General features: G+C 39.5%; 1 protein-coding gene across 3 annotated transcripts in view; it reads left to right on the top strand.

Annotated features, from left to right (window-relative positions):
* The window catches only part of LOC117428094 (myotubularin-related protein 3-like), a 44,935-nt gene that overhangs the window by 5,887 nt on the left and 19,490 nt on the right, over positions 1-19,558 (top strand). For 2 of the 3 annotated variants that reach the window (XM_058994792.1, XM_058994790.1), the window contains exons 2-9: positions 8,234-8,306; positions 12,788-12,877; positions 13,605-13,721; positions 15,127-15,209; positions 16,624-16,790; positions 17,170-17,266; positions 17,920-18,033; positions 18,560-18,762. In XM_058994792.1, the coding sequence (XP_058850775.1) occupies positions 8,304-8,306; positions 12,788-12,877; positions 13,605-13,721; positions 15,127-15,209; positions 16,624-16,790; positions 17,170-17,266; positions 17,920-18,033; positions 18,560-18,762 (874 nt within the window). In that variant the 5' untranslated portion in view covers positions 8,234-8,303. Of the gene's footprint in view, positions 1-5,664; positions 5,686-8,233; positions 8,307-12,787; positions 12,878-13,604; positions 13,722-15,126; positions 15,210-16,623; positions 16,791-17,169; positions 17,267-17,919; positions 18,034-18,559; positions 18,763-19,558 lie in introns of those variants that run through there. The other variant, XM_058994791.1, reaches the window with a different exon arrangement.

Here is a 19,558-nt window from a genome sequence, read left to right as displayed (position 1 = left end):
ACTGAAGCGCTGTAGTGAGCGTAGGAGGCTGTGTGGTCCAGTGGTTAAAGAAAGGGGCTTGTAACCAGGAGGTCCCCGGTTCAAATCCCATCTCAGCCACTGACTCATTGTGTGACCCTAAGCATGTCACTTAACCACCTTGTGCTCTGTTTTTCGGGTGAGACGTAATTGTAAGTGACTCTGCAGCTGATGCATAGTTCACACACCCTAGTCTCTGTAAGTCACCTTGGATAAAGGCGTCTGCTAAATAAACTAATAATAATAATAATAATTAAGGCAACATCCCACGTGACTGTATATATTTAATTTTGTTTTAAACACATGCTGTTGCTGTAGTTAGTTTCTGAAGGTCTGTAAACGGTAACACTTATTGTACTGCAGTATATGATGTCACTTGACTGAAGACGGTCATTCTATAAGTACAGAGCAGTGGAACCTGATGGGGATTTAAAACTACCAGTAGCCTACCGATGCACTCATCTGCATTGGTGTGATTGTAAATATTTGTAACTTGTCAAAGTAAAACTAGAGGTATTATTTTACAGAGGAGATGATCTTACAACATGGTACTGTGTGGCACAATGACAGAGATACAAGTAACAGATCACTAATTGTCAACAATGTGTTTTAAGTAAACGTTTCCAAAACAGCAAAATGTGACAGTACCCTTCACTTTGACTTGTGACCTACGTAAGGATGGCTGCCATGTCACTGTTTTCTTTCCACCCACATAATAAAGACCTTACGCTTTGAGAGATTGGCTTTGTACTTTATTCTGTGATTCTCTAGTTTAACTCCTGTGTAGACCTGCACTTTGACTGTGCTGGTCTTCCTGTCTCAAGCATCATCTGAACCTAGCTTGTTCTAATAAATATAATTTTTGTTTATGTTCATGGTAAGCTGTTTTGAGTTGAATATGTGATCTAGAACACTGCAGCAGATGTGACTAACAGCGTGTCTGTCCCTGATAAGGCGGTCTTTGTTATCTGGTTGTGCCACTATGTGTCACATGAAGACTACACCCTTATGAAAGTCCTACTAGTAAAGTGATGCTGCCTGGGTGGAATGGATGTGAATGGAGCTACTTGCTGATCCAAATTGTTATTTTCTTCTTGGTGTGACACCAGCTCTACAAAGACTTTGTGTTACAGAACACCCTGCAATGTTTTTAGAACACATTGCTTTACCTTTGCTGTTTCTTGTTCATTTCACTGAATTTTATCCTGAATGTTTTGATGTATTTTATTTTTAAAGATCATAGTTTGTAAGTAGATTCATAATTGAATATGTTTTACCCGAGAGCGTTCGCAAGGAGAAAGAGGAGGATTTCTCTGGTTAGCATCTTAGTGTATCCAGTGCATGCCCCCTCCTGTAACTATGCTGGTGAGCGGATTGATTGCTGTGAGCAATGTGGCAGGAGGGACCATGATCTGAATACAGTACGATGTTCATAAGAAGCTGAGAAATGTATTCCCCAGGTGATTTGCGTGTTAATAAAACCATCAGGATTGTGTTGATGTATTGCCGTGATCTGGACAACACAGGTCAAGGCAAAAGTAACCCTTTAACTTCCCCATGCACTGCTCACTGGGGGATTTATGTACCTATTTAGATTTGTTCTGCATGATACTGCCTTACACACTACAGAGGGGTGTGTATGACCTATTTCACATGAAGTAAGAAGCCTTACTTTGATTTTAGATATTAGTTATTCCATCAGTCTTACCTGTCGTGCACTTCTATTCAATAAACAGTAGGTTTCAAATGTGTAGTTTTGAAAGAACGAGTCTTCATTTTGAAAGGTGATATGTGGTGCTGCACTAAGATAAATAAGCTCTAAGCTTGCTTGCCTTTCTTGCAGAAAGTCTGCTTTTGTTTCACTACCTAGGTTTTTTCAGCTCAGTGGTGTCTTTGGGCTCAAAGCATGTTACTGACTCAAAACACGTCGGTCAGTAGGGTAGCAGCTGGTTCGTTAACTCTCCAGGCACTGCCGGGTGCTGTCCCAGATAACATGTTTTAAAATGAAAATACATGTTTGCAATAACATTGTTTATCAGACAGCCTCATGACAAGCTATGCTTTCAAACCCCTGTATATTTATTATTTATCAGCTCTCCAAAGACTCCTGCTGGCTCCTCCCAGGCAGAAGCATGTCTTGCGACTGCAGTACATGCTTCAGAACATCTCTGCAAACACAGGCTTCGGTAATTAAACACAGCTCTATAGCAATATGCATAGGTCTTGCTGACGCAACACAGGTCTCTGTCAATGTACACATGCATCAGTAACTTAAAACAGCTCTGAAGATTTGCATAAGTCCTGATAACCCACCACAGCTCTGGTAATGTGCACCGCTCTGGTAGCATACCCCTACCCACTCTCCTGCAGTACGCAGTCCTTCATAAACAATTACATGAGTTTGATTGTGTGCACAGACACTACAGTTCACACAGCTATGTACTTTATTTATTATTACCTCTCACTGTCACACTTGATATTTTTCCATTTCTCCGGAGTACCGCTTATCTAGTTGTCATGAAACTTGCTATTAACTTTATTTAGCATAAGTTATTGAGTATGATTCTGTGGATATATGGAGGTTCTATCTCTCTATTCATCCGTCTGTCTGTTTAATATATCTGGAGAATCTCTTATCAAAATGTCATTAAACCTTTCATTGCTCGTTGTTATTCTTTACTGTTGTGAACATTCTGGTAATAAACGTCATGATCGTCAGCTTCTTCATGAGATTCCTCTCATTTTGAATTTCCAGTCGTAGCAGGGAATGTCAATAAAGTCCATTTCACAAGTTCTTAAATTCATCACAAGACCTACTGTATTAGACAGCAATAGCCAATGTACTAAATTCAATGTTTAACTTTTCTAATTCCCAATAACTAAATCCTTTCAGTGTTCCTCTGCAAGGCTTCTCTGTGCTGTGGTGGATGTCTAAGAGGGGCAGTGTGGCTGATTATGACTTAGCCCTTTCTCTAGGAGTTTTGGATCAGATAATTTTCCTCCCATTGCATTGCTGGAGTGTTTCCTGTTTTTACACAACAAGGCTGATAGTGCCAAGGGTGAGCCGTTTCTGAATGAACCTTTGGTAGAGCTGATCAAGTGATTACGGGCCTGGCTGTTTTTATTTTACTGCTGATGTTTTTGAACTCCAAAGGTCAGACTGACAGTACAGCAGGCAAAGACTGTGTTACCGATGAGCTGCAGCTTCAGCTGGGTACAAACTCAAACACAATTTCAAAGGTTGGCTTGGCGAGCAGTTTCCCATTGCTTGTCATTTTGTATCTGTTTTATTTTTTTTCCTGCAAAATTTAAATGATAGGTTTTTGCCAGTTCTTTGCCTGCCTAATCCATGTGTTTCCATTTTATTTAGAAACTGTCTATTAGCACAACTCTGAAGTACAGAGACGAGAAGCCTGCAGGAACATACTTGAAATTGACTGAGTCATACCGAGTGCCTCAAACTCTGCAGCAACATTCAGCAGTATAGGGTTAATATTCAAGTGTTAGTATTGTATAGGATTGTACCTTTACATACAACATTTAATGAAAATATAGTGTAGAATTAGATTTTACTTATGATGTCTAGGACATTGAGTATACAGTTTCATTTACATCAGTCAAATCACAAAGTATAACAGATTCATGTATGCACATGTAACCTTGTATTGTTAAAAAAAAAAAAAAAAATGTAATCCCTGCCTACCTTATGGGAGAAACAAACACATTTTTAAGGCTGGCCTCACTAGGCATTAAATGAAGATTGCAAACTATTTTCATTTTTATTATGATACAAATGCCTTTTCAGTGCAAATACCAGAATACTTAAATTTGGGTGACAGTGGTAAAATTATTGATATAGCGCCCTTCATACAGGTGTATCTCGAAGCACTTTACAGGACAAAAATACTCAAATACCAGGTAACTCCTTAGCCTTAGTTGCATTACAACAACAACAAAAAAAAGTTCAATACTAGGGTTTAGGATCAAGTTAGTGGTATTATTAATAAATGCTTTAAAGAACGTGAGAGTTACAATTATCTTGAGACCAAGGAATAGGCTTCACCAATTGGCTGATTGTCAAACCCTCCACACAGTTCATCTTGGGTGTCTAACTCGCTTGGTTATATTTAGCTGGGACATATCGTTCAAGAAAAAAAAAAATCTTGTCTTTAGTCTTACTACAACCTGAAGTAAACTGAACAGGTTGTGGATTAGAGTATCAGAACAAGGTGTATAATGAGTAATATCGTAGTCTCCGGATAAGAGAACACCCCTCTGGAAGCAAGCGAAGTGTTCTTATAGTCAAAGTGTTCTCTATGACGGAGTTAGCCACCAGACACAATATAAATCAATCAATAAATAAATACATATGTATTACTGGTCATGTTTCAGGCCATCACGAGGGCAGAGGCAAAAAGAATGGGTGTTACTTAGGGTTAACATAACGTTGATAAACACTGTCAAACTAAATTAACACAGCACCCTTACACACATTACAAAATGCAGCAGCAATATACAATACATGAACATTATTTAACAGAATGGTGAAGCAACTCACAAGAATGGGAAACAGCAAATTGCTCGCTGACTTGTGTCTGATTCAGGTTTTTGTCAAACAATTCCTAACTTTGTGCAGCAAGATAAATATATTTATCAATATATTTAGTAAGCAGTAAGGGTGAGCAGAGGAAAATAGCAATAAATACTGGTGTAATTCTAGACTGAAAATCTATCAGGTTCACCGCCATTATGAGATGTGATGATGGGATTCTGGGATCAATAAGCTGTAAACTTTATGTTCTTATTATTTCGAATTGTCATGGCAAATCACACGATCCTAGCCAATAGGTATGCGTGTTTCATTCTCCACTAGTGTTAAGACCTAAACAGTGCACTGTTATTCAACATCATGTACAGAAATGCTTGTTGAAAAATGCATGTGGGTATTAATTGGGTATTATGGGGGAACGGTTTGTGGTTTAAAAAGATGCCTATTTCATTACCACACAGTTGTAATGTAGATGAATCCAACAAGTCAGTCAGAGGAAATAAGTCTTGGAAGCTTCCAAATAAATATCTAAACAAGAAAATGTTATAGACACACACAAGCATAAAGTCTTCAATGCATCACAATAACTAGCCACATGACCAAAACATTCCTTCCAACTGTTCTGTGTTTCGAATACAGTCCAAATATGAAAAGCAAAGAGATGTGTACATGCATGTGCTTTTAAACTCTGAATGGTTCGAAGTGATCTCATCTTCAGCTTTTCCACAGTCTTTCCTTGGAGTCTCTAAAAAGCAAATCTCTAAATACATATTTGTTTTCTTGTGTGATCTTTCCCAGAGAGACTTTCAAAACGGACTCATCAGAACTAGAAAACCAGACCAGATCAGGGGCAGCAGTGTGGAGTAGTGGTTAGGGCTCCGGACTCCTGACCGGATGGTTGTGGGTTCAATCCCTAGTGGAGGACACTGCTGCTGTACCCTTGAGCAAGGTACTTTACCTAGATTGCTCCAGTAAAAGCCCAACTGTATAAATGGGTAATTGTATGTAAAAAAATAATGTGATATCTTGTAACAACTGTAAGTCGCCCTGGATAAGGGCGTCTGCTAAGAAATAAATAATAATAATAAAAAATAATAATCAGCTGTCATTTCTGTTTGGTGAGTTTGAGTACTATTACTAGAATGAGTACAATACAAATTAATTCTCCAGGTTAGCACAAAGGGGAGAGGAGGCTTAATCTAAAATGCCCAATTCTAAAACTATCTGTCAATAAGCAGGCCTATTAAGAGCTGCAACACTTTCATCCTGAACTACTTATACCAGTGGAGGTTTGAGACCTTCCAATTGTCATGTTAAAATGTGCTCTCTAAAAGCTAGAACAAGTGTGGCAAAATGCAAATTGAATTGGAGGTATGAGAATTCCCCTTAAAATGTATATATCTAGAACAGTTTAAATAGTTAAGATAAAAAAAACTGTTTTGCTGTTTAAGTGGTATTGGTATAAGAAAAAGCTGGAGTTGCAGAAGAGCAGATGTAGCTTGAATCTCAGACCTCTAATAAAATACATTAATGTAAACAACACTCCGCTACATTGAGTTCCAAACTTTAAATGGGTTCCTGTTGTTTATAGGTCAGATCTCAGCTGTATTATAAATATATTGTGTTATGTTTTAGGCAACATAGTACGGTAATGTTTGTTGAAAACGTGGCCTAGAGTTTTTGGACCATTGATACACTTTCATTAACAAAATACAAAAAGCAGGGCACGAGTCTGCGCTATGTATTTAAACAGCCAAAATAATTTTTAATAAGCGATGTATCTTGATTTATTTGGAATAATAATTGTGTAAAAAGAGCTTGGTAATAAAGTATTGTTTGCACAAGGTAATTGTTTTTGTATAAAAACAAGCACAAAGGTAATGTTGCTGTAGTGTTTCAAGTTTACTGTTTTAATTTAATATGAAAATGAAACTAATTGATACAGTTACCAGGACTTGCATTATTTAATGAGTGCAATTGTGCAAGACTAGCGCATCCTCCTATCTCTGTCCACCCGTTTGACATTTTTCCCAATATTAGGCTGTATACAAATTATACAGCCGGGGTCTTTAAACTACGCACCACACATGTTCATGTTGGTCAGTTTCCCTAGTTGCAGCGTGTGCCTTGCAAGACTCAAGGATTGGATCAAGATTACAGATCTGTGGAGCCTGATCCAGATCCGCTTAGTACAACACCTTCTCATGATCCGGCTCCACCGATCCCATTGTTTGGTCTTTGTAGATAATCACATCTTTATTTGGATGGTCCTTTTTTTCCCAAATAAAAACCCTCTCGATCACCCCTGTTCAGAAAAGTGAGGGTTGAGAAGGACTTTAAGTGAGCGTGTCGATAATAAATTAGAATATGACATGTTGATCTTTGGATGGCCAAATTGAATTTTTCTACCAAGATTTACTGTCACTGCTCGTCTTTGAAGAGTCAAATCATTAAGCAAATTTACTAGGCTGCCAGTAGCCACAAATATGCTTTGCATTTAAATGTAAAGGCAGGTTCCTTTCTAGATTGCAGACTCATCAGCAAAAGATGATCACAAACCTTTGGGTGAGGCCACTGTCTCGGACCATTTATATCGGAGCGTGAAGCATGAACCAGGCTGGCTAGCCCTCATACTTTGACTTGCAATTATATCTCTATCTCTATCTCTATCTCTATCTCTATCTCTATCTCTATCTCTATCTCTATCTCTATCTCTATCGATATCGATATCGATATCGATATCGATATATATGTATAATTGCAAGTTATATAATTTTTTTTTTTTTTTTTTTTTTTTTAAATACAGCTATGTATATATTTTTACTATAGAAATTCTATTTGAAAATACAAAAACTCTGATTAGGTTATATTGTTTAGTCCCTACTTGACCCTGGAAATGGCAGTTGTTATTTTACCATTACATACTGCTCAGGATCTTTCAGCCAATCGGAGCGCACGTTTCACATTCTGTATTTCACGACACATCACATAGAAACCCAATTCATGACATCAGCAGCGACACTTGAATTTTTCACTGTGCTGTGCTCTCCGTATCGGCATGGTTGACATCACCTGCTTAAAATCATACCCGAAACACCTTTTCAAATTCTATTCAACTGCAAAGTCCTTTCCCAAAGTTTTCCCTCTTTAGTAAAAATTGACATTGGAATAAATAGTTTGGTAATGATTAGAAAACAAATCTAGCTGTTTTTCTAACTCCTTTATTAATAATGCAGTATATAATAGATGTATAGGACTGCGATGATCTGGTGATGGCTTATATCGGTACTCCCAGCTCTTAAACAGACCTGTGCGTTTCAGCCTTGGTGCGTTCACTTCTACCAGAGCCGATATTCCCACATACAGAGACACCCGCCCTCATATGACCGTGCAATACAGCTTTGATTATGTAGCCTTAATGTTAGGTTCATTCATCTCTTGGTATTTTTTTTACAGTTTTGACCATATAAGACCATTTTCATGGTTTCTCTGTGATACCAGTTAGGTCTAAGAGAACTGGTTTGAAAGCCTTGGTTTCATCACTCCTTAAAGTAGGTCATTTTTTCCTCAGAGCAGGGATTTGTTTGTGTTGTGAGGTGCCCTCTGGTTCCCTGTCTAGGTTCTGTCATTTATCTTTCACTGACCCTGCTTTCTTTCCTTCCACAGATCGAGAGTGAGATTGAGCTGAGAAGGCAGCTGTTCCCAGGAGGAATCCAGACACTCTGTGGTGCGGGGCATGGTGAGCCACTCTCCATAGTAATGCCTTTCTGTAAAGATTGATATTTCTGAAAGAATATGATACTGACTCTAAAAGTATTAGTGTAGCGCTGCCTTCAGGCTGCAGTCTACCATAGAGCCATTAGTTTGAATCCCAGAAACCCTACAACAGGATATAGCAGAACCGATGATATATCCTCAAATATTTCAGCTTGCAACTTTTATATTTGAGGATCTGGAAACTGTTTTGGAAGCCATAATGGAAGCAACGTGACTTTTGTGTAAATAAATGTGTTTTTTAATCATGTAGGTTTTAATTTTTTTGCTTTAGCCAGCCTGCCTCCCTCTATCTGTCTTTTGAACAAAACACATTCGGTCAGTCCAAGTTCTAACAATTATCTAGAATGACCTACAAGTTAAAAAAAATATATAATGTTACAAAAAAAAGAATACATGTGAAAAAGAGCCCTGTGTGCCTAACCTTGAGGCTATGTGGCAAGAGTGCCGAGCTGGCCTGTAATTTGCTGAACACAGTACACTGACTGCAGCCCTTCTGTGTGGCTGGCTTCCCTGGGACGCAGAGCGTCGCTGACTGGCTCTCAGCACACTGTGCTGTCAGGCATGTTCATCCAAAATGTCAGGCCTGGCCAGACACACTGCGATCACACTGATTCAGCAGGCAGCACAATTTGCTGTACATTCATTCAGGTTCTCTAGCAATGGTCTGCACTAATCTTTTTTGTAGTAAATACAGAGGAACGTTGTTTATGAGTAGAAGCCAGGCACAGTCAGGCTAAAGCTGAGTCTGTCATAACTGGACAACACAGTTTAAATCTGGCTTGTTTCTGTAATCATTCTTTATCATTGGGTTTAAGTCCTCTTTGGCCCAGTGTTGGTTTTTGTCAGTTGTTTCAGCCCAGCCAACAGTGGCTTGAGCCTCAAGCATAATTGGATCTCCAAAGTTATAGATGTTCAGTGTTGCTTACTCATGAACTAGACACCATTTTGTGTGTAGTATTCTTGAAGAGTCATTTTCAGGATTAAGTTAGTTTGTAAGAGTCGCTTTCAGGATTAGTTTGGTCCAAACTGCCCCGTGTAGTCTTCAGGTTGCTAAATCTTCCCAAAAATACATACCAGCCAACTGTTCACTGTTTATCAAAGACATTTGCAAGTGGTTCCAAAATCGCAACCAGTTTAAATTTGGTATGTACAGTGCTACCCCGTTATTATGCGGTTGTCAGGGTCCATAATTAGGAGACGACTGGCATTTTTGTTCCCAAAATGATTCACAATGTCCACAAGCCAAATTAATATTGTAGCATACGGTGGAAAATGAAGGAAGGAGACACACACAATTTGCATGTACTCGAATCCACTGTTTATTGGGACGATTATTCTTGGCCCCTGTTAGCCTGGGCCACACCAAAAGCAACAAACAGTCTTGCACTCTCACAGCAGCACATTAACACAGCAGTTTGTCTCACTCTTTAGCGCAGCACATTTTTTTCTTAGAGCAGCCCTCTTTTAAGAACATAAGAAAGTTTACAAACGAGAGGAGGCCATTTAGCCCATCTTGCTCGTTTGGTTGTTAGTAGCTTATTGATCCCAGAATCTCATCAAGCAGCTTCTTGAAGGATCCCAGGGTGTCAGCTTCAACAACATTACTGGGGAGTTGGTTCCAGACCCTCACAATTCTCTGTGTAAAAAAGTGCCTCCTATTTTCTGTTCTGAATGCCCCTTTATCTAATCTCCATTTGTGACCCCTGGTCCTTGTTTCTTTTTTCAGATCAAAGATGTCCCCTGGGTCGACATTGTCTATACCTTTTAGGATTTTGAATGTTTGAATCAGATCGCAGCGTAGTCTTCTTTGTTCAATACTGAATAGATTCAATTCTTTTAGCCTGTCTGCATACGACATGCCTTTTAAACCCGGGATAATTCTGGTTGCTCTTCTTTGCACTCTTTCTAGAGCAGCAATATCCTTTTTGTAACGAGGTGACCAGAACTGAACACAATATTCTAGGTGAGGTCTTACTAATGCATTGTAAAGTTTTAACATTACTTCCCTTGATTTAAATTCAACACTTCTCACAATATATCCGAGCATCTTGTTGGCCTTTTTTATAGCTTCCCCACATTGCCTAGATGAAGACATTTCTGAGTCAACATAAACTCCTAGGTCTTTTTTATAGTTCCCTTCTTCAATTTTAGTATCTCCCATATGATATTTATAATGCACATTTTTATTTCCTGCATGCAATACTTTAACACTTTTCTCTATTAAATTTCATTTGCCATGTGTCTGCCCAGTTCTGAATGCTGTCTAGATCATTTTGAATGACCTTTGCTGCTGCAACAGTGTTTGCCACTCCTCCTGTTTTTGTGTCGTCTGCAAATTTAACAAGTTTGCTTACTATACCAGAATCTAAATCATTAATGTAGATTAGGAATAGCAGAGGGCCTAATACTGATCCCTGTGGTACACCACTGGTTACCTCGCTCCATTTTGAGGTTTCTCCTCTAATCAGTACTTTCTGTTTTCTACCTGTTAACCACTCCCTAATCCATGAGCATGCATTTCCTTGAATCCCTACTGCGTTCAGTTTGAGAATTAATCTTTTGTGCGGGACTTTGTCAAAAGCTTTCTGGAAATCTAAATAAACCATGTCGTATGCTTTGCAATTATTCAATGTTTCATCCTCAAAAAAGTCAAGCAGGTTAGTTAGACATGATCTCCCTTTCCTAAAACCATGCTGACTGTCTCCCAGGATATTGTTACCATATAGGTAATTTTCCATTTTGGATCTTATTATAGTTTCCATAAGTTTACATATAATAGAAGTCAGGCTTATTGGTCTGTAGTTACCTGGTTCGGTTTTGTCTCCCTTTTTGTGGATCGGTATTACGTTTGCTATTTTCCAGTCTGTCGGTACAACCCCTGTGTCAAGAGACTGTTGCATGATCTTGGTTAGCGGTTTGTAAATAACTTCTTTCATTTCTTTGAGTACTATTGGGAGGATCTTATCAAGAAAACCTCTTTATATCTTTTGAAACTGCTGCTTGCGTTTCACCTTTTCTTGCTCTGTCCACCACATCGAGTTTCATTTTAACAGAGAAAGATTTTCGTTTTTTACTGTCTACCATGCTTCGTACTGTATGTCTGGAATGTTCACCCAGTGTTTGCGAGTCAAATTGCATTATGGGGGAAATGGGAGCCACAACCTTACCGTATTATTACCGATTCCGCACTATAACAGGTCATGTTATAATGGTGTAGCACTGTATTTGCAACTAAAAAAAACCTGGTTGCTATAACCTTCACCCTGGATTGATTAGACCAGAAGCCCCTTCAGAAAGTTGGAAAGAGGCAGAATAAAAGAGGGCCTGAAACTCCTCAAGTCTCTTGGGCTCAGGATGGGACAGAGATTTTTTCATTTTATTTCATGTTTACAATCCATTAAACCTGAATGGATCTTAAATTATGCTTTGGTGTAAACTGGATTTAGAGTATCTTCTCTGAATGTTTCCACAACTCAGACACAGTAAACCATTTCAGAGGTTTGTTGCCTATACTTCATTAATCCCATGTCATCAGCAGTAATTGACTTACCAAGCAAAATCACAATCACAGTGATTACACATTATCAATAATGGTATTTAAACAGTTAGATTCAACCCACGCAGCCAGAATGATCAGCGACATAGAGATGGTAGGGATACTGTGTCCAGTTCTGGTCACCCCAGTAACAAAAGGACATTGTGGCCCTGGCAAGAGTTCAACGAAGAGCAGCCAGACTAGTCCCAGAGCTTGAAGTAATGAGATGTACAGATGGGCTTAAATCTGTTCAGCAAAGAACAAAGAAGAGTTAGGAGGAGTGTGATTCAAGTCTTCAACATCTTAAAAGAGTTGGCAAAGTTAACCATAACCAATACTATAAGCGCAGCACAGAAACCTGGACCAGAGGACACAGCTGAAAATTAAGTGAAAATAAATTTAGGACAGAGGGTAGGAAGGAGACACTCTTTCACACACAAAGTGGTGAGGGTATGGATTGGGTTAACAAGTCATGTTGTTGATGCTGAATCACTGGGATCCTTTTAAGACCCATCTTGACAAGGATTTGAGACCAGTCTGCTACATTTTCTTATGTTCTTAGAGTATAAAATTATTTTTCTAATTTGCAAGGTCAGCTTCATTTCATACAAGGTTTCTTGGCGTATTTGAACGTTGCTGTCTTGCCCTGCACAAATATGATGCCTTTCTGCATGTCTTGGTAAGCACAGAGGACGAGGCTTCAGTTTACACTACCTGATGAAAACAGAATGCCAAAATGATGCCCTTCATGGTATAAGAGATTCTAAAGCTATTAACCTAAAATGCTAACCTTAGAATAAAGGATTCAGCTACAGCTAGCCAGGGCTGTCTCTTGATGGCATGTTCACCTCCCCTAGTTAAGAGTTGAGTTTGACACTTGATTTCACTCCACTGTGTTTCTTTCCCAGGATGACGAGGGACAGCAGAGCTTGGAGTGTATCCAGGCGAACCAGATCTTCCCCCGGAAACACCCAGTGTTGGAGGAGGAGAGTCTGCAGGTAAGCAGGCAGACTGAGAGAGGGTGCTGTCAACACATTCATTAGCAAGCCAGTAAACACATAGCATCACAATGCACTTCTCGGTTCTACCATACCTGGTGAATATTGTCTGCAGTGAAGTTCATTGGAATTAAGCGCTAGTCTTAAGTTGCTAACAATGGGGCCTACTATGCGTTATGATGTTTATAATAGTCTGCATTAGAATGCATTTCCAGGGAATATTTGTTGCAAAGTTGAAATGTTGTAGGTGTAGTCTTCACCCTGGGGGGGTTTCTTAGATGAGTTTGACCTCCTTCTTTATGGCTGTCTGTCTGCAGCCATCCAGGAGGTTTTCACCCGTTAACATTCACTAGAAGTCCTGTAACAGCATTTGTATCTAAACATACACTTCACACGTTTGCTGATTATCTCCACGGCGGTCAGCAATGGAGTAGATAAGTAATGAAACTGTTTTAAGTGACTGCATAAATAAGCCTGTCATTTTGAGTGGTGTCATTCATCCTAGACTACTTTACAAGTTTGCAGTGTTGAAAGCGTTTAATATGTTACCATGATTTAATATAGCAACGTTCTAGTTTAAAGAAAGCATCCAGTCTGGTTCCAGGAGAACCACTTGCTTCTATGGGTGTATGGTTTGCAGTTTCTGTAGTATTACAGGATGTGTTTGGCTGTAACTATTGTTTTATTAAGAGTCTGAGTCCTGTGCTGTGGTTGTTTCTGTTTGCAGGTCCCTTTTCCTGAGCTGCATGGAGAGTTCACAGAGTATGTGGGGAGGGCAGAGGATGCCATCATTGCAATGTCTAACTACAGGCTGCACATCAAGTTCAAGGAGTCTGTGGTCAATGTAAGTGTGTTATCTGTCTTCACATGGTTTTATTCCCTCATCTGCAGCCCAGTACTTTAGATATGAAAGTTTGAATTTGTAAAGTAGAAGATTGGGAGGCATAATGGTTAGAACTCAGTACTGGGAGGCTGTTTTTCCTACTGTGAGGAAAGCAGTGGATCTTATGGTTGGAACTGAGGGATGGAAGGCATTGATGTCAGATGGTTAAAGCTCAGGTACTAGAAGGAAGTGTGACCTAGTGGGTAGAGTAGAGGGAATGGGAGGGAGGCAGTGTGGCTTAGTGGTTAGAGTCGAGGGGCTGGGAGGGAAGCAATGTGATTGTGTGGTTAGGTGGAAAGTTATAGGTAGGATAGTGTCTCATGAGAAATTGAATAGAAAAACAACCATTATGAGGTGTATAATATCATCCTACTGTTTTGATACTGTGGTCTTCTTTTCTTCCTATAGCATTATTCTCAAACTTGTTCTTGTGAAGTGTCAGTAAGTACCATACCAGCTGGAAACAGTATCCAGACTAGTTTTGTGCAAAGGAATGGCGTGCTAAATCTCACAATGTTCTTGAGCTGCTGCATGGAGTTCAATTGTGTGTTACCTGACTAACACTGAGCACTTCAAACAAGCGAATAAGTCATAGCAGCACAAGACTACAGTGGCTGGTTTAAAATCACGTTGAAAGAAATCACCACAGTATACTGCACTGTAAAGAGGCTGTATACAGTAGGTAGAACATGGGGCCAGCTCTGCTCAACATGCTGGGTTTGGTTTAAGGTCTAACTCCAACTAACTGATTGGGGGGGGGGGGGGGGGGAGGTCAGATAACCTCCAAGGGTTTTGTGATCTTATTTGGGCAACATGATTGTGATTCACATTTGTGCATAATTACTTCTTGTTACATAAGTCTACAACAGGAACTGTATGACGCTGTGAATGTAACTTATAATGTTCTGTTCTTTTACAGAAGATTATACATGCTAAACTGCAATACATTGTGCCGTTATTGATGGGCTTTGGTTGACATTCAGTTTTGAAGCTGGTTGTTATTTCAATATTCTTTTAAATACTGTAACCCTGCTCTTCATCCTGATTTTCCAGCTCAGCCCCTGTTTTACTGATCAGTGATTTATCACAACATTGTCATGTATTTTACACTTCAATCTATGGGTTACAATCATGAGATATTATGTGAAATTAAATAGAAACTTGATTTTAAAAATCAGACAAAGTTTTGACGAGTCGTCTTTGTCAAACACAGATGACAGACTTCTTGTTGAAACATTTGTCTCAATTAGGTTTGTTTTATTTATTGATTTTACACTCTCATAAACTACTTGTATTGAGCTTTCTTACAGTTTCGTGAGAGGTTCATCAGTATGATTAACTCGGTGTGTTGTCCTCTCTCCCAAAGGTCCCGTTGCAGCTGATAGAGTGTGTGGAGTGTCGAGATATGTTCCAGCTTCATGTGATCTGCAAAGACTGTAAAGTTATCAGGTATGTAGTCGTAGAGGGGGGATGGCTTATCTCAAAAAGATGCTTACTATATCTACATACAGTCTACCCCACTGGTATATCTCAAAAATCCCAAACCGTCACCAATGCTGCATCATTAAATGTACCCCGTTTAAGTGTAATATTGTAAGTATATATTCCTGTTTTACAGTAGAGCGCTGAAACGTTTTTGATAGCTTTTTATACAGTTAACATACATTGTGAACTGATGTGAACAGGCACAGGCCTGGTCTCAGGAACATGAACGCTTTCAGTACATTCCTGCAAAAAAGGAAACTTTTCATTTAGAGAGTGTAAAGGACTATGATGTGCTAAAATGAGCACGGCATTTGTTCCAGGTACGTCGATAATGATTTCTGTCTGTGAAGAGACTTGAATGACTACATTTTTCAGAATTGTCTGTGATATACATACAGCATTTAAGTAATAATTATTTTCATTTAATTCTTGAAAGTGCATCACTGTGCATTATTTATCATTTACTGTATGTTAAAGTAAAATGCGTTATAAACTGATGGTGCTGTGTTTTCTTATTCAAGTAAAATAATTATTGTTGACCTGAATTAAGTGAAGCCTCAAAGAAATGCTAAATACTTACATAACATGATGCATTTTTTTACCAGTGCAGTAATATTTTATAATATGTATTGGGATTGCAGATCACCAGCCCCTTTTAAGTATATAAACACTTAAATCGGTTATACATTTAAGTGGGTTAAACTGTATATGTCTATTTCCTAAGGCACACGTGTTCTTGTACTGTACAGTGTATTACAACACCCATTTGCCATTGATCACATTTTCAACAAATAGGCCAGGTTTGTGTTTGTCATTTTTCTTTTAATGTATTTTGCCAGTGGTGCACAACTAGGTCCTGGAGGGCCGGTGTCCCTGCAGGTTTTTATTCCAAGTGCATCCTAAAGTACTTTTATTGGACTTTTATTAGAAGCTTAATTGGTCCAATTAACTAATTTAGGGTATGGTTAGAACAAAAACCAGGAGGGACACTGGCCCTCCATAACCTGAGTTGTGCACCACTGTATTTTGCAGTCTGGTGATACAGTATCTAACTGCTGTTGAAACTGGCCAATTATGTCTGTAAGCGGTGTTATATGTGCACTTGAAAACATGTTTGAATAAGTATTTGGTTCCTGGTTGAACAAAAAATCTTGTACCAGAGTTGAAAACTACTGCTTTACCTTCAATCCTTTGACCTTCCAGTTATAAGAACCAGTAGGCATGTGCTCATCCTTATGGCATGTGATTGAACAAGACCATTAGGAGGTTGGATGATTAATGAAATGTGAGCAGTATCTGTACTTGAGTCAAATGGTCAGAAATGAATGAGTAAGTCAGGTGAATGTTTCAGTTGCTTTGATGGTGTGTTTGCCTGCAGATGTCAGTTCTCCACCTTCGAGCAGTGCCAGGAGTGGCTGAAGAGGCTGAACGGTGGGATCCGTCCTCCCTCGCACCTGGAGGAGCTGTTCTCTTTCGCGTTCCATGCCTGGTGCATGGAGGTGTATGCTGGGGAGAAGGAGCAGCATGGGCAGCTCTGCCGGCCAGGTACCAGCTCGATGAAACATAAGGAACTGAATCGCCTTAAAAATGAACTCCGTATTAATTTAGTTTTATAAAATAAAATGTGGTGGTTGATCCCTCATGTTTTCCCTTTTCACCGCTCTTTTGTGATTTCTGTGCTGTGAATATGAAACTATTTAAGTTAGTTTGGGGAATCTCTCAATACTCGCCTGGTTCCTAATAGCTGATTGATCTTGTGATTCAACATCAAAAACATTCCATAACTTTACCATGCTTTGTGTGAAGAAGTGTCTGATCATTTATAGATGCACAATCACAATACAAGAGGGTGATCATTGGATATCTGGCATTCAAACCCAGGTTCTGTTGTTATAATCTCATTACGTGCATTGTTCTCCCTCAGGAGAGCACGTGACCTCAAGGTTTAAGAATGAAGTGGAGCGAATGGGTTTCGATTTGCAGAATGCATGGAGGGTAACGGAAATAAACAACAAATACAGGTAGTGTTTTCCAGCACTTTTCCATATTAGGGCTGCATCAAAGAAGTCATACCAAGGCTTTACAATTCTTTATTCTTAGCGTGAGCAACCGTATCTCAGGTGCCCTTTTTATTGTGTTGAAAACAGACTTTGGGGTGGGGAGGATGGATGTTTGATTCACTTGCAAGATAACAAACTGCCCAAAAAACACACAAAAGAAACAATAACATGTAAGAGCTGTAAATAACAGATATTTAGTTACTGATTGAAACCTGGACTGTGTGGATGATCACTGCTGCACATCACTATGCCTGAAAATGCATGTATATTTTTAAAATAAATACTACTATAAATATTAAGATTAGTGTTATTTTTATTGAATAATAATATTAGTACTGATTGTATGTTGGCGAGTGTTTTATCTTCAATTATGTCTGATTCAGTCTATTTGTCTCCTCATAGGCTTGACACAACAAGTTGACACTACTTGCTTTGATACAGGCCATATACCCTCCTAATCGAAAAACAATACTGCTTTTTGTTTCTGGTTGCTGGGAACAGATCCTTCCTTTATCTTTAGCAGCCTCTGCCCTCTCTGTGCCCTTGGTCTTCGGTCAGTCAGTTATGTAACTGTCTCTTGTTTTTTGTCTTCCGCTTGTCCCTGGCGCTGGCAGGCTGTGTGCCAGCTATCCCCAGCTGCTGCTTGTGCCAGCCTGGATCACAGACAAGGAGCTGGAGAGCGTGGGTGGCTTCAGGTCCTGGAAGAGATTCCCGGCTGTGGTGTACAGGTGCGTTGGGGAGGGAATCTTCAAGATCCCCAGCTTTCTTTTATACACCATCATCCATGCAACATCTCATCTTGAGTTTGACAAAACACCTGCAGCATTGTGGCAGGACAAGCGGCTTAGAAAACAAAAATAGAAACAGGAATAAACATTAAGAATGTTGTGCTATTGAATGATATTGTTCCGCATAACCTTCAAAGGCAATACTTAAGACGTGCTTCGGATTGATTTGGAAATATGGTCTGGTAAAATCACAATAAAATTAGGTTTAATTGATCTGTTAAGCACAGTGGCAGGAAAAAGAGGGAGCTTTATTGGATTTACCAAAAAGATAGCAGCATAGCAAAATTAGAAGTGCATGTGCAAGTTAAAGTTATTAGAAATGCCTGAAGAGATTTAGATTTCCAAACTGCATCTGATGTTAACAAAACCTGAAAATCCCAATACCACAACACGAAGTGTAAGGGACAGCAGGGGAACAGTAGGCGAAGAGGGTGCTGAGCCCCCTTTTTTAACGTGTGTGTTTTAGGCACCAGAGCACGGGGGCAGTAATTGCCCGTTGCGGGCAGCCCGAGGTCAGCTGGTGGGGGTGGCGCAATGCTGACGATGAGCACCTGGTCCAGTCCATCGCCAAGGCCTGTGCCATCGACTGCAGCTCCAGCAAGCACCTCGCCAACGGGAACTGTCTCCGGGACTACAGCAACGGCACAGACATCTCAGACGGGGAGTTTGGTGAGTTTGGACTTTTCTAACGTTCTCAGGAGAGAAGTTTTGAGATGCAGTGTGTGTGGTTCATAACTTGTATATGATAATGAAGTGAACTTTGGAAATGATGAGTTTTTAAAAAATTGAGTTTCTGTTTGTGACATACAGTGGTGAAAAACGCAGATAATAAATTGCTCACAGTAATGGACAGGCATCAGGGATCAGAGACCCACTGCTGTCTGCTGTGTTGAACAGCCAGGCAACTTTTTAATGATATAACTTTATATTAATTCACTTAGTCAGCTACTGGAGAGAGTTCATTGCAAGAGCAGTGCCTAAAATAACTACAGAAAGAGAATATGTTCCGGTTGTTGCAGAGGCTGTGTAGGTATATTCCATGCCACCGGGGTAGCCCCTATGAGACTAGAATGTCTCAATCGGAGTTTGTCCCCAGTCAGTGCACCTGTATGACTCGACAGTTTAGTTCAGTGGGCAGCTCCCCCAGATTGTGATTTACTTGGGTCGACTGGATCTGACACCAATGGATTTTTCAACTTGTCATTCCACTGTGATGTTACACTACACTTGTTAGCTCACTTGTTAAAAACAGATTGTATCAAACTAGGCTGTATTAGCTGTGGCTTGACAATTTTTATCATGCTACCATCTGTAATTTGCTATATATCCCAGATGCTGCATAACAAGGTTTGCAATATACTTACTTTTTCAGCACAGAGTAACTTTACAGACATATAATAGGATATATAATATTCGGTCAGCTGGTCTACTGATTTGATTTGCTTGCTGTTAATGAGAGTTGTCT

The sequence above is a fragment of the Acipenser ruthenus genome, chromosome 21 (assembly GCF_902713425.1).
Source record: "Acipenser ruthenus chromosome 21, fAciRut3.2 maternal haplotype, whole genome shotgun sequence".
NCBI lineage: Eukaryota > Metazoa > Chordata > Actinopteri > Acipenseriformes > Acipenseridae > Acipenser > Acipenser ruthenus.
The sequence above is the reverse complement of the archived record's forward strand: the minus strand, read 5'-3'. Positions and strand labels throughout refer to the sequence as shown.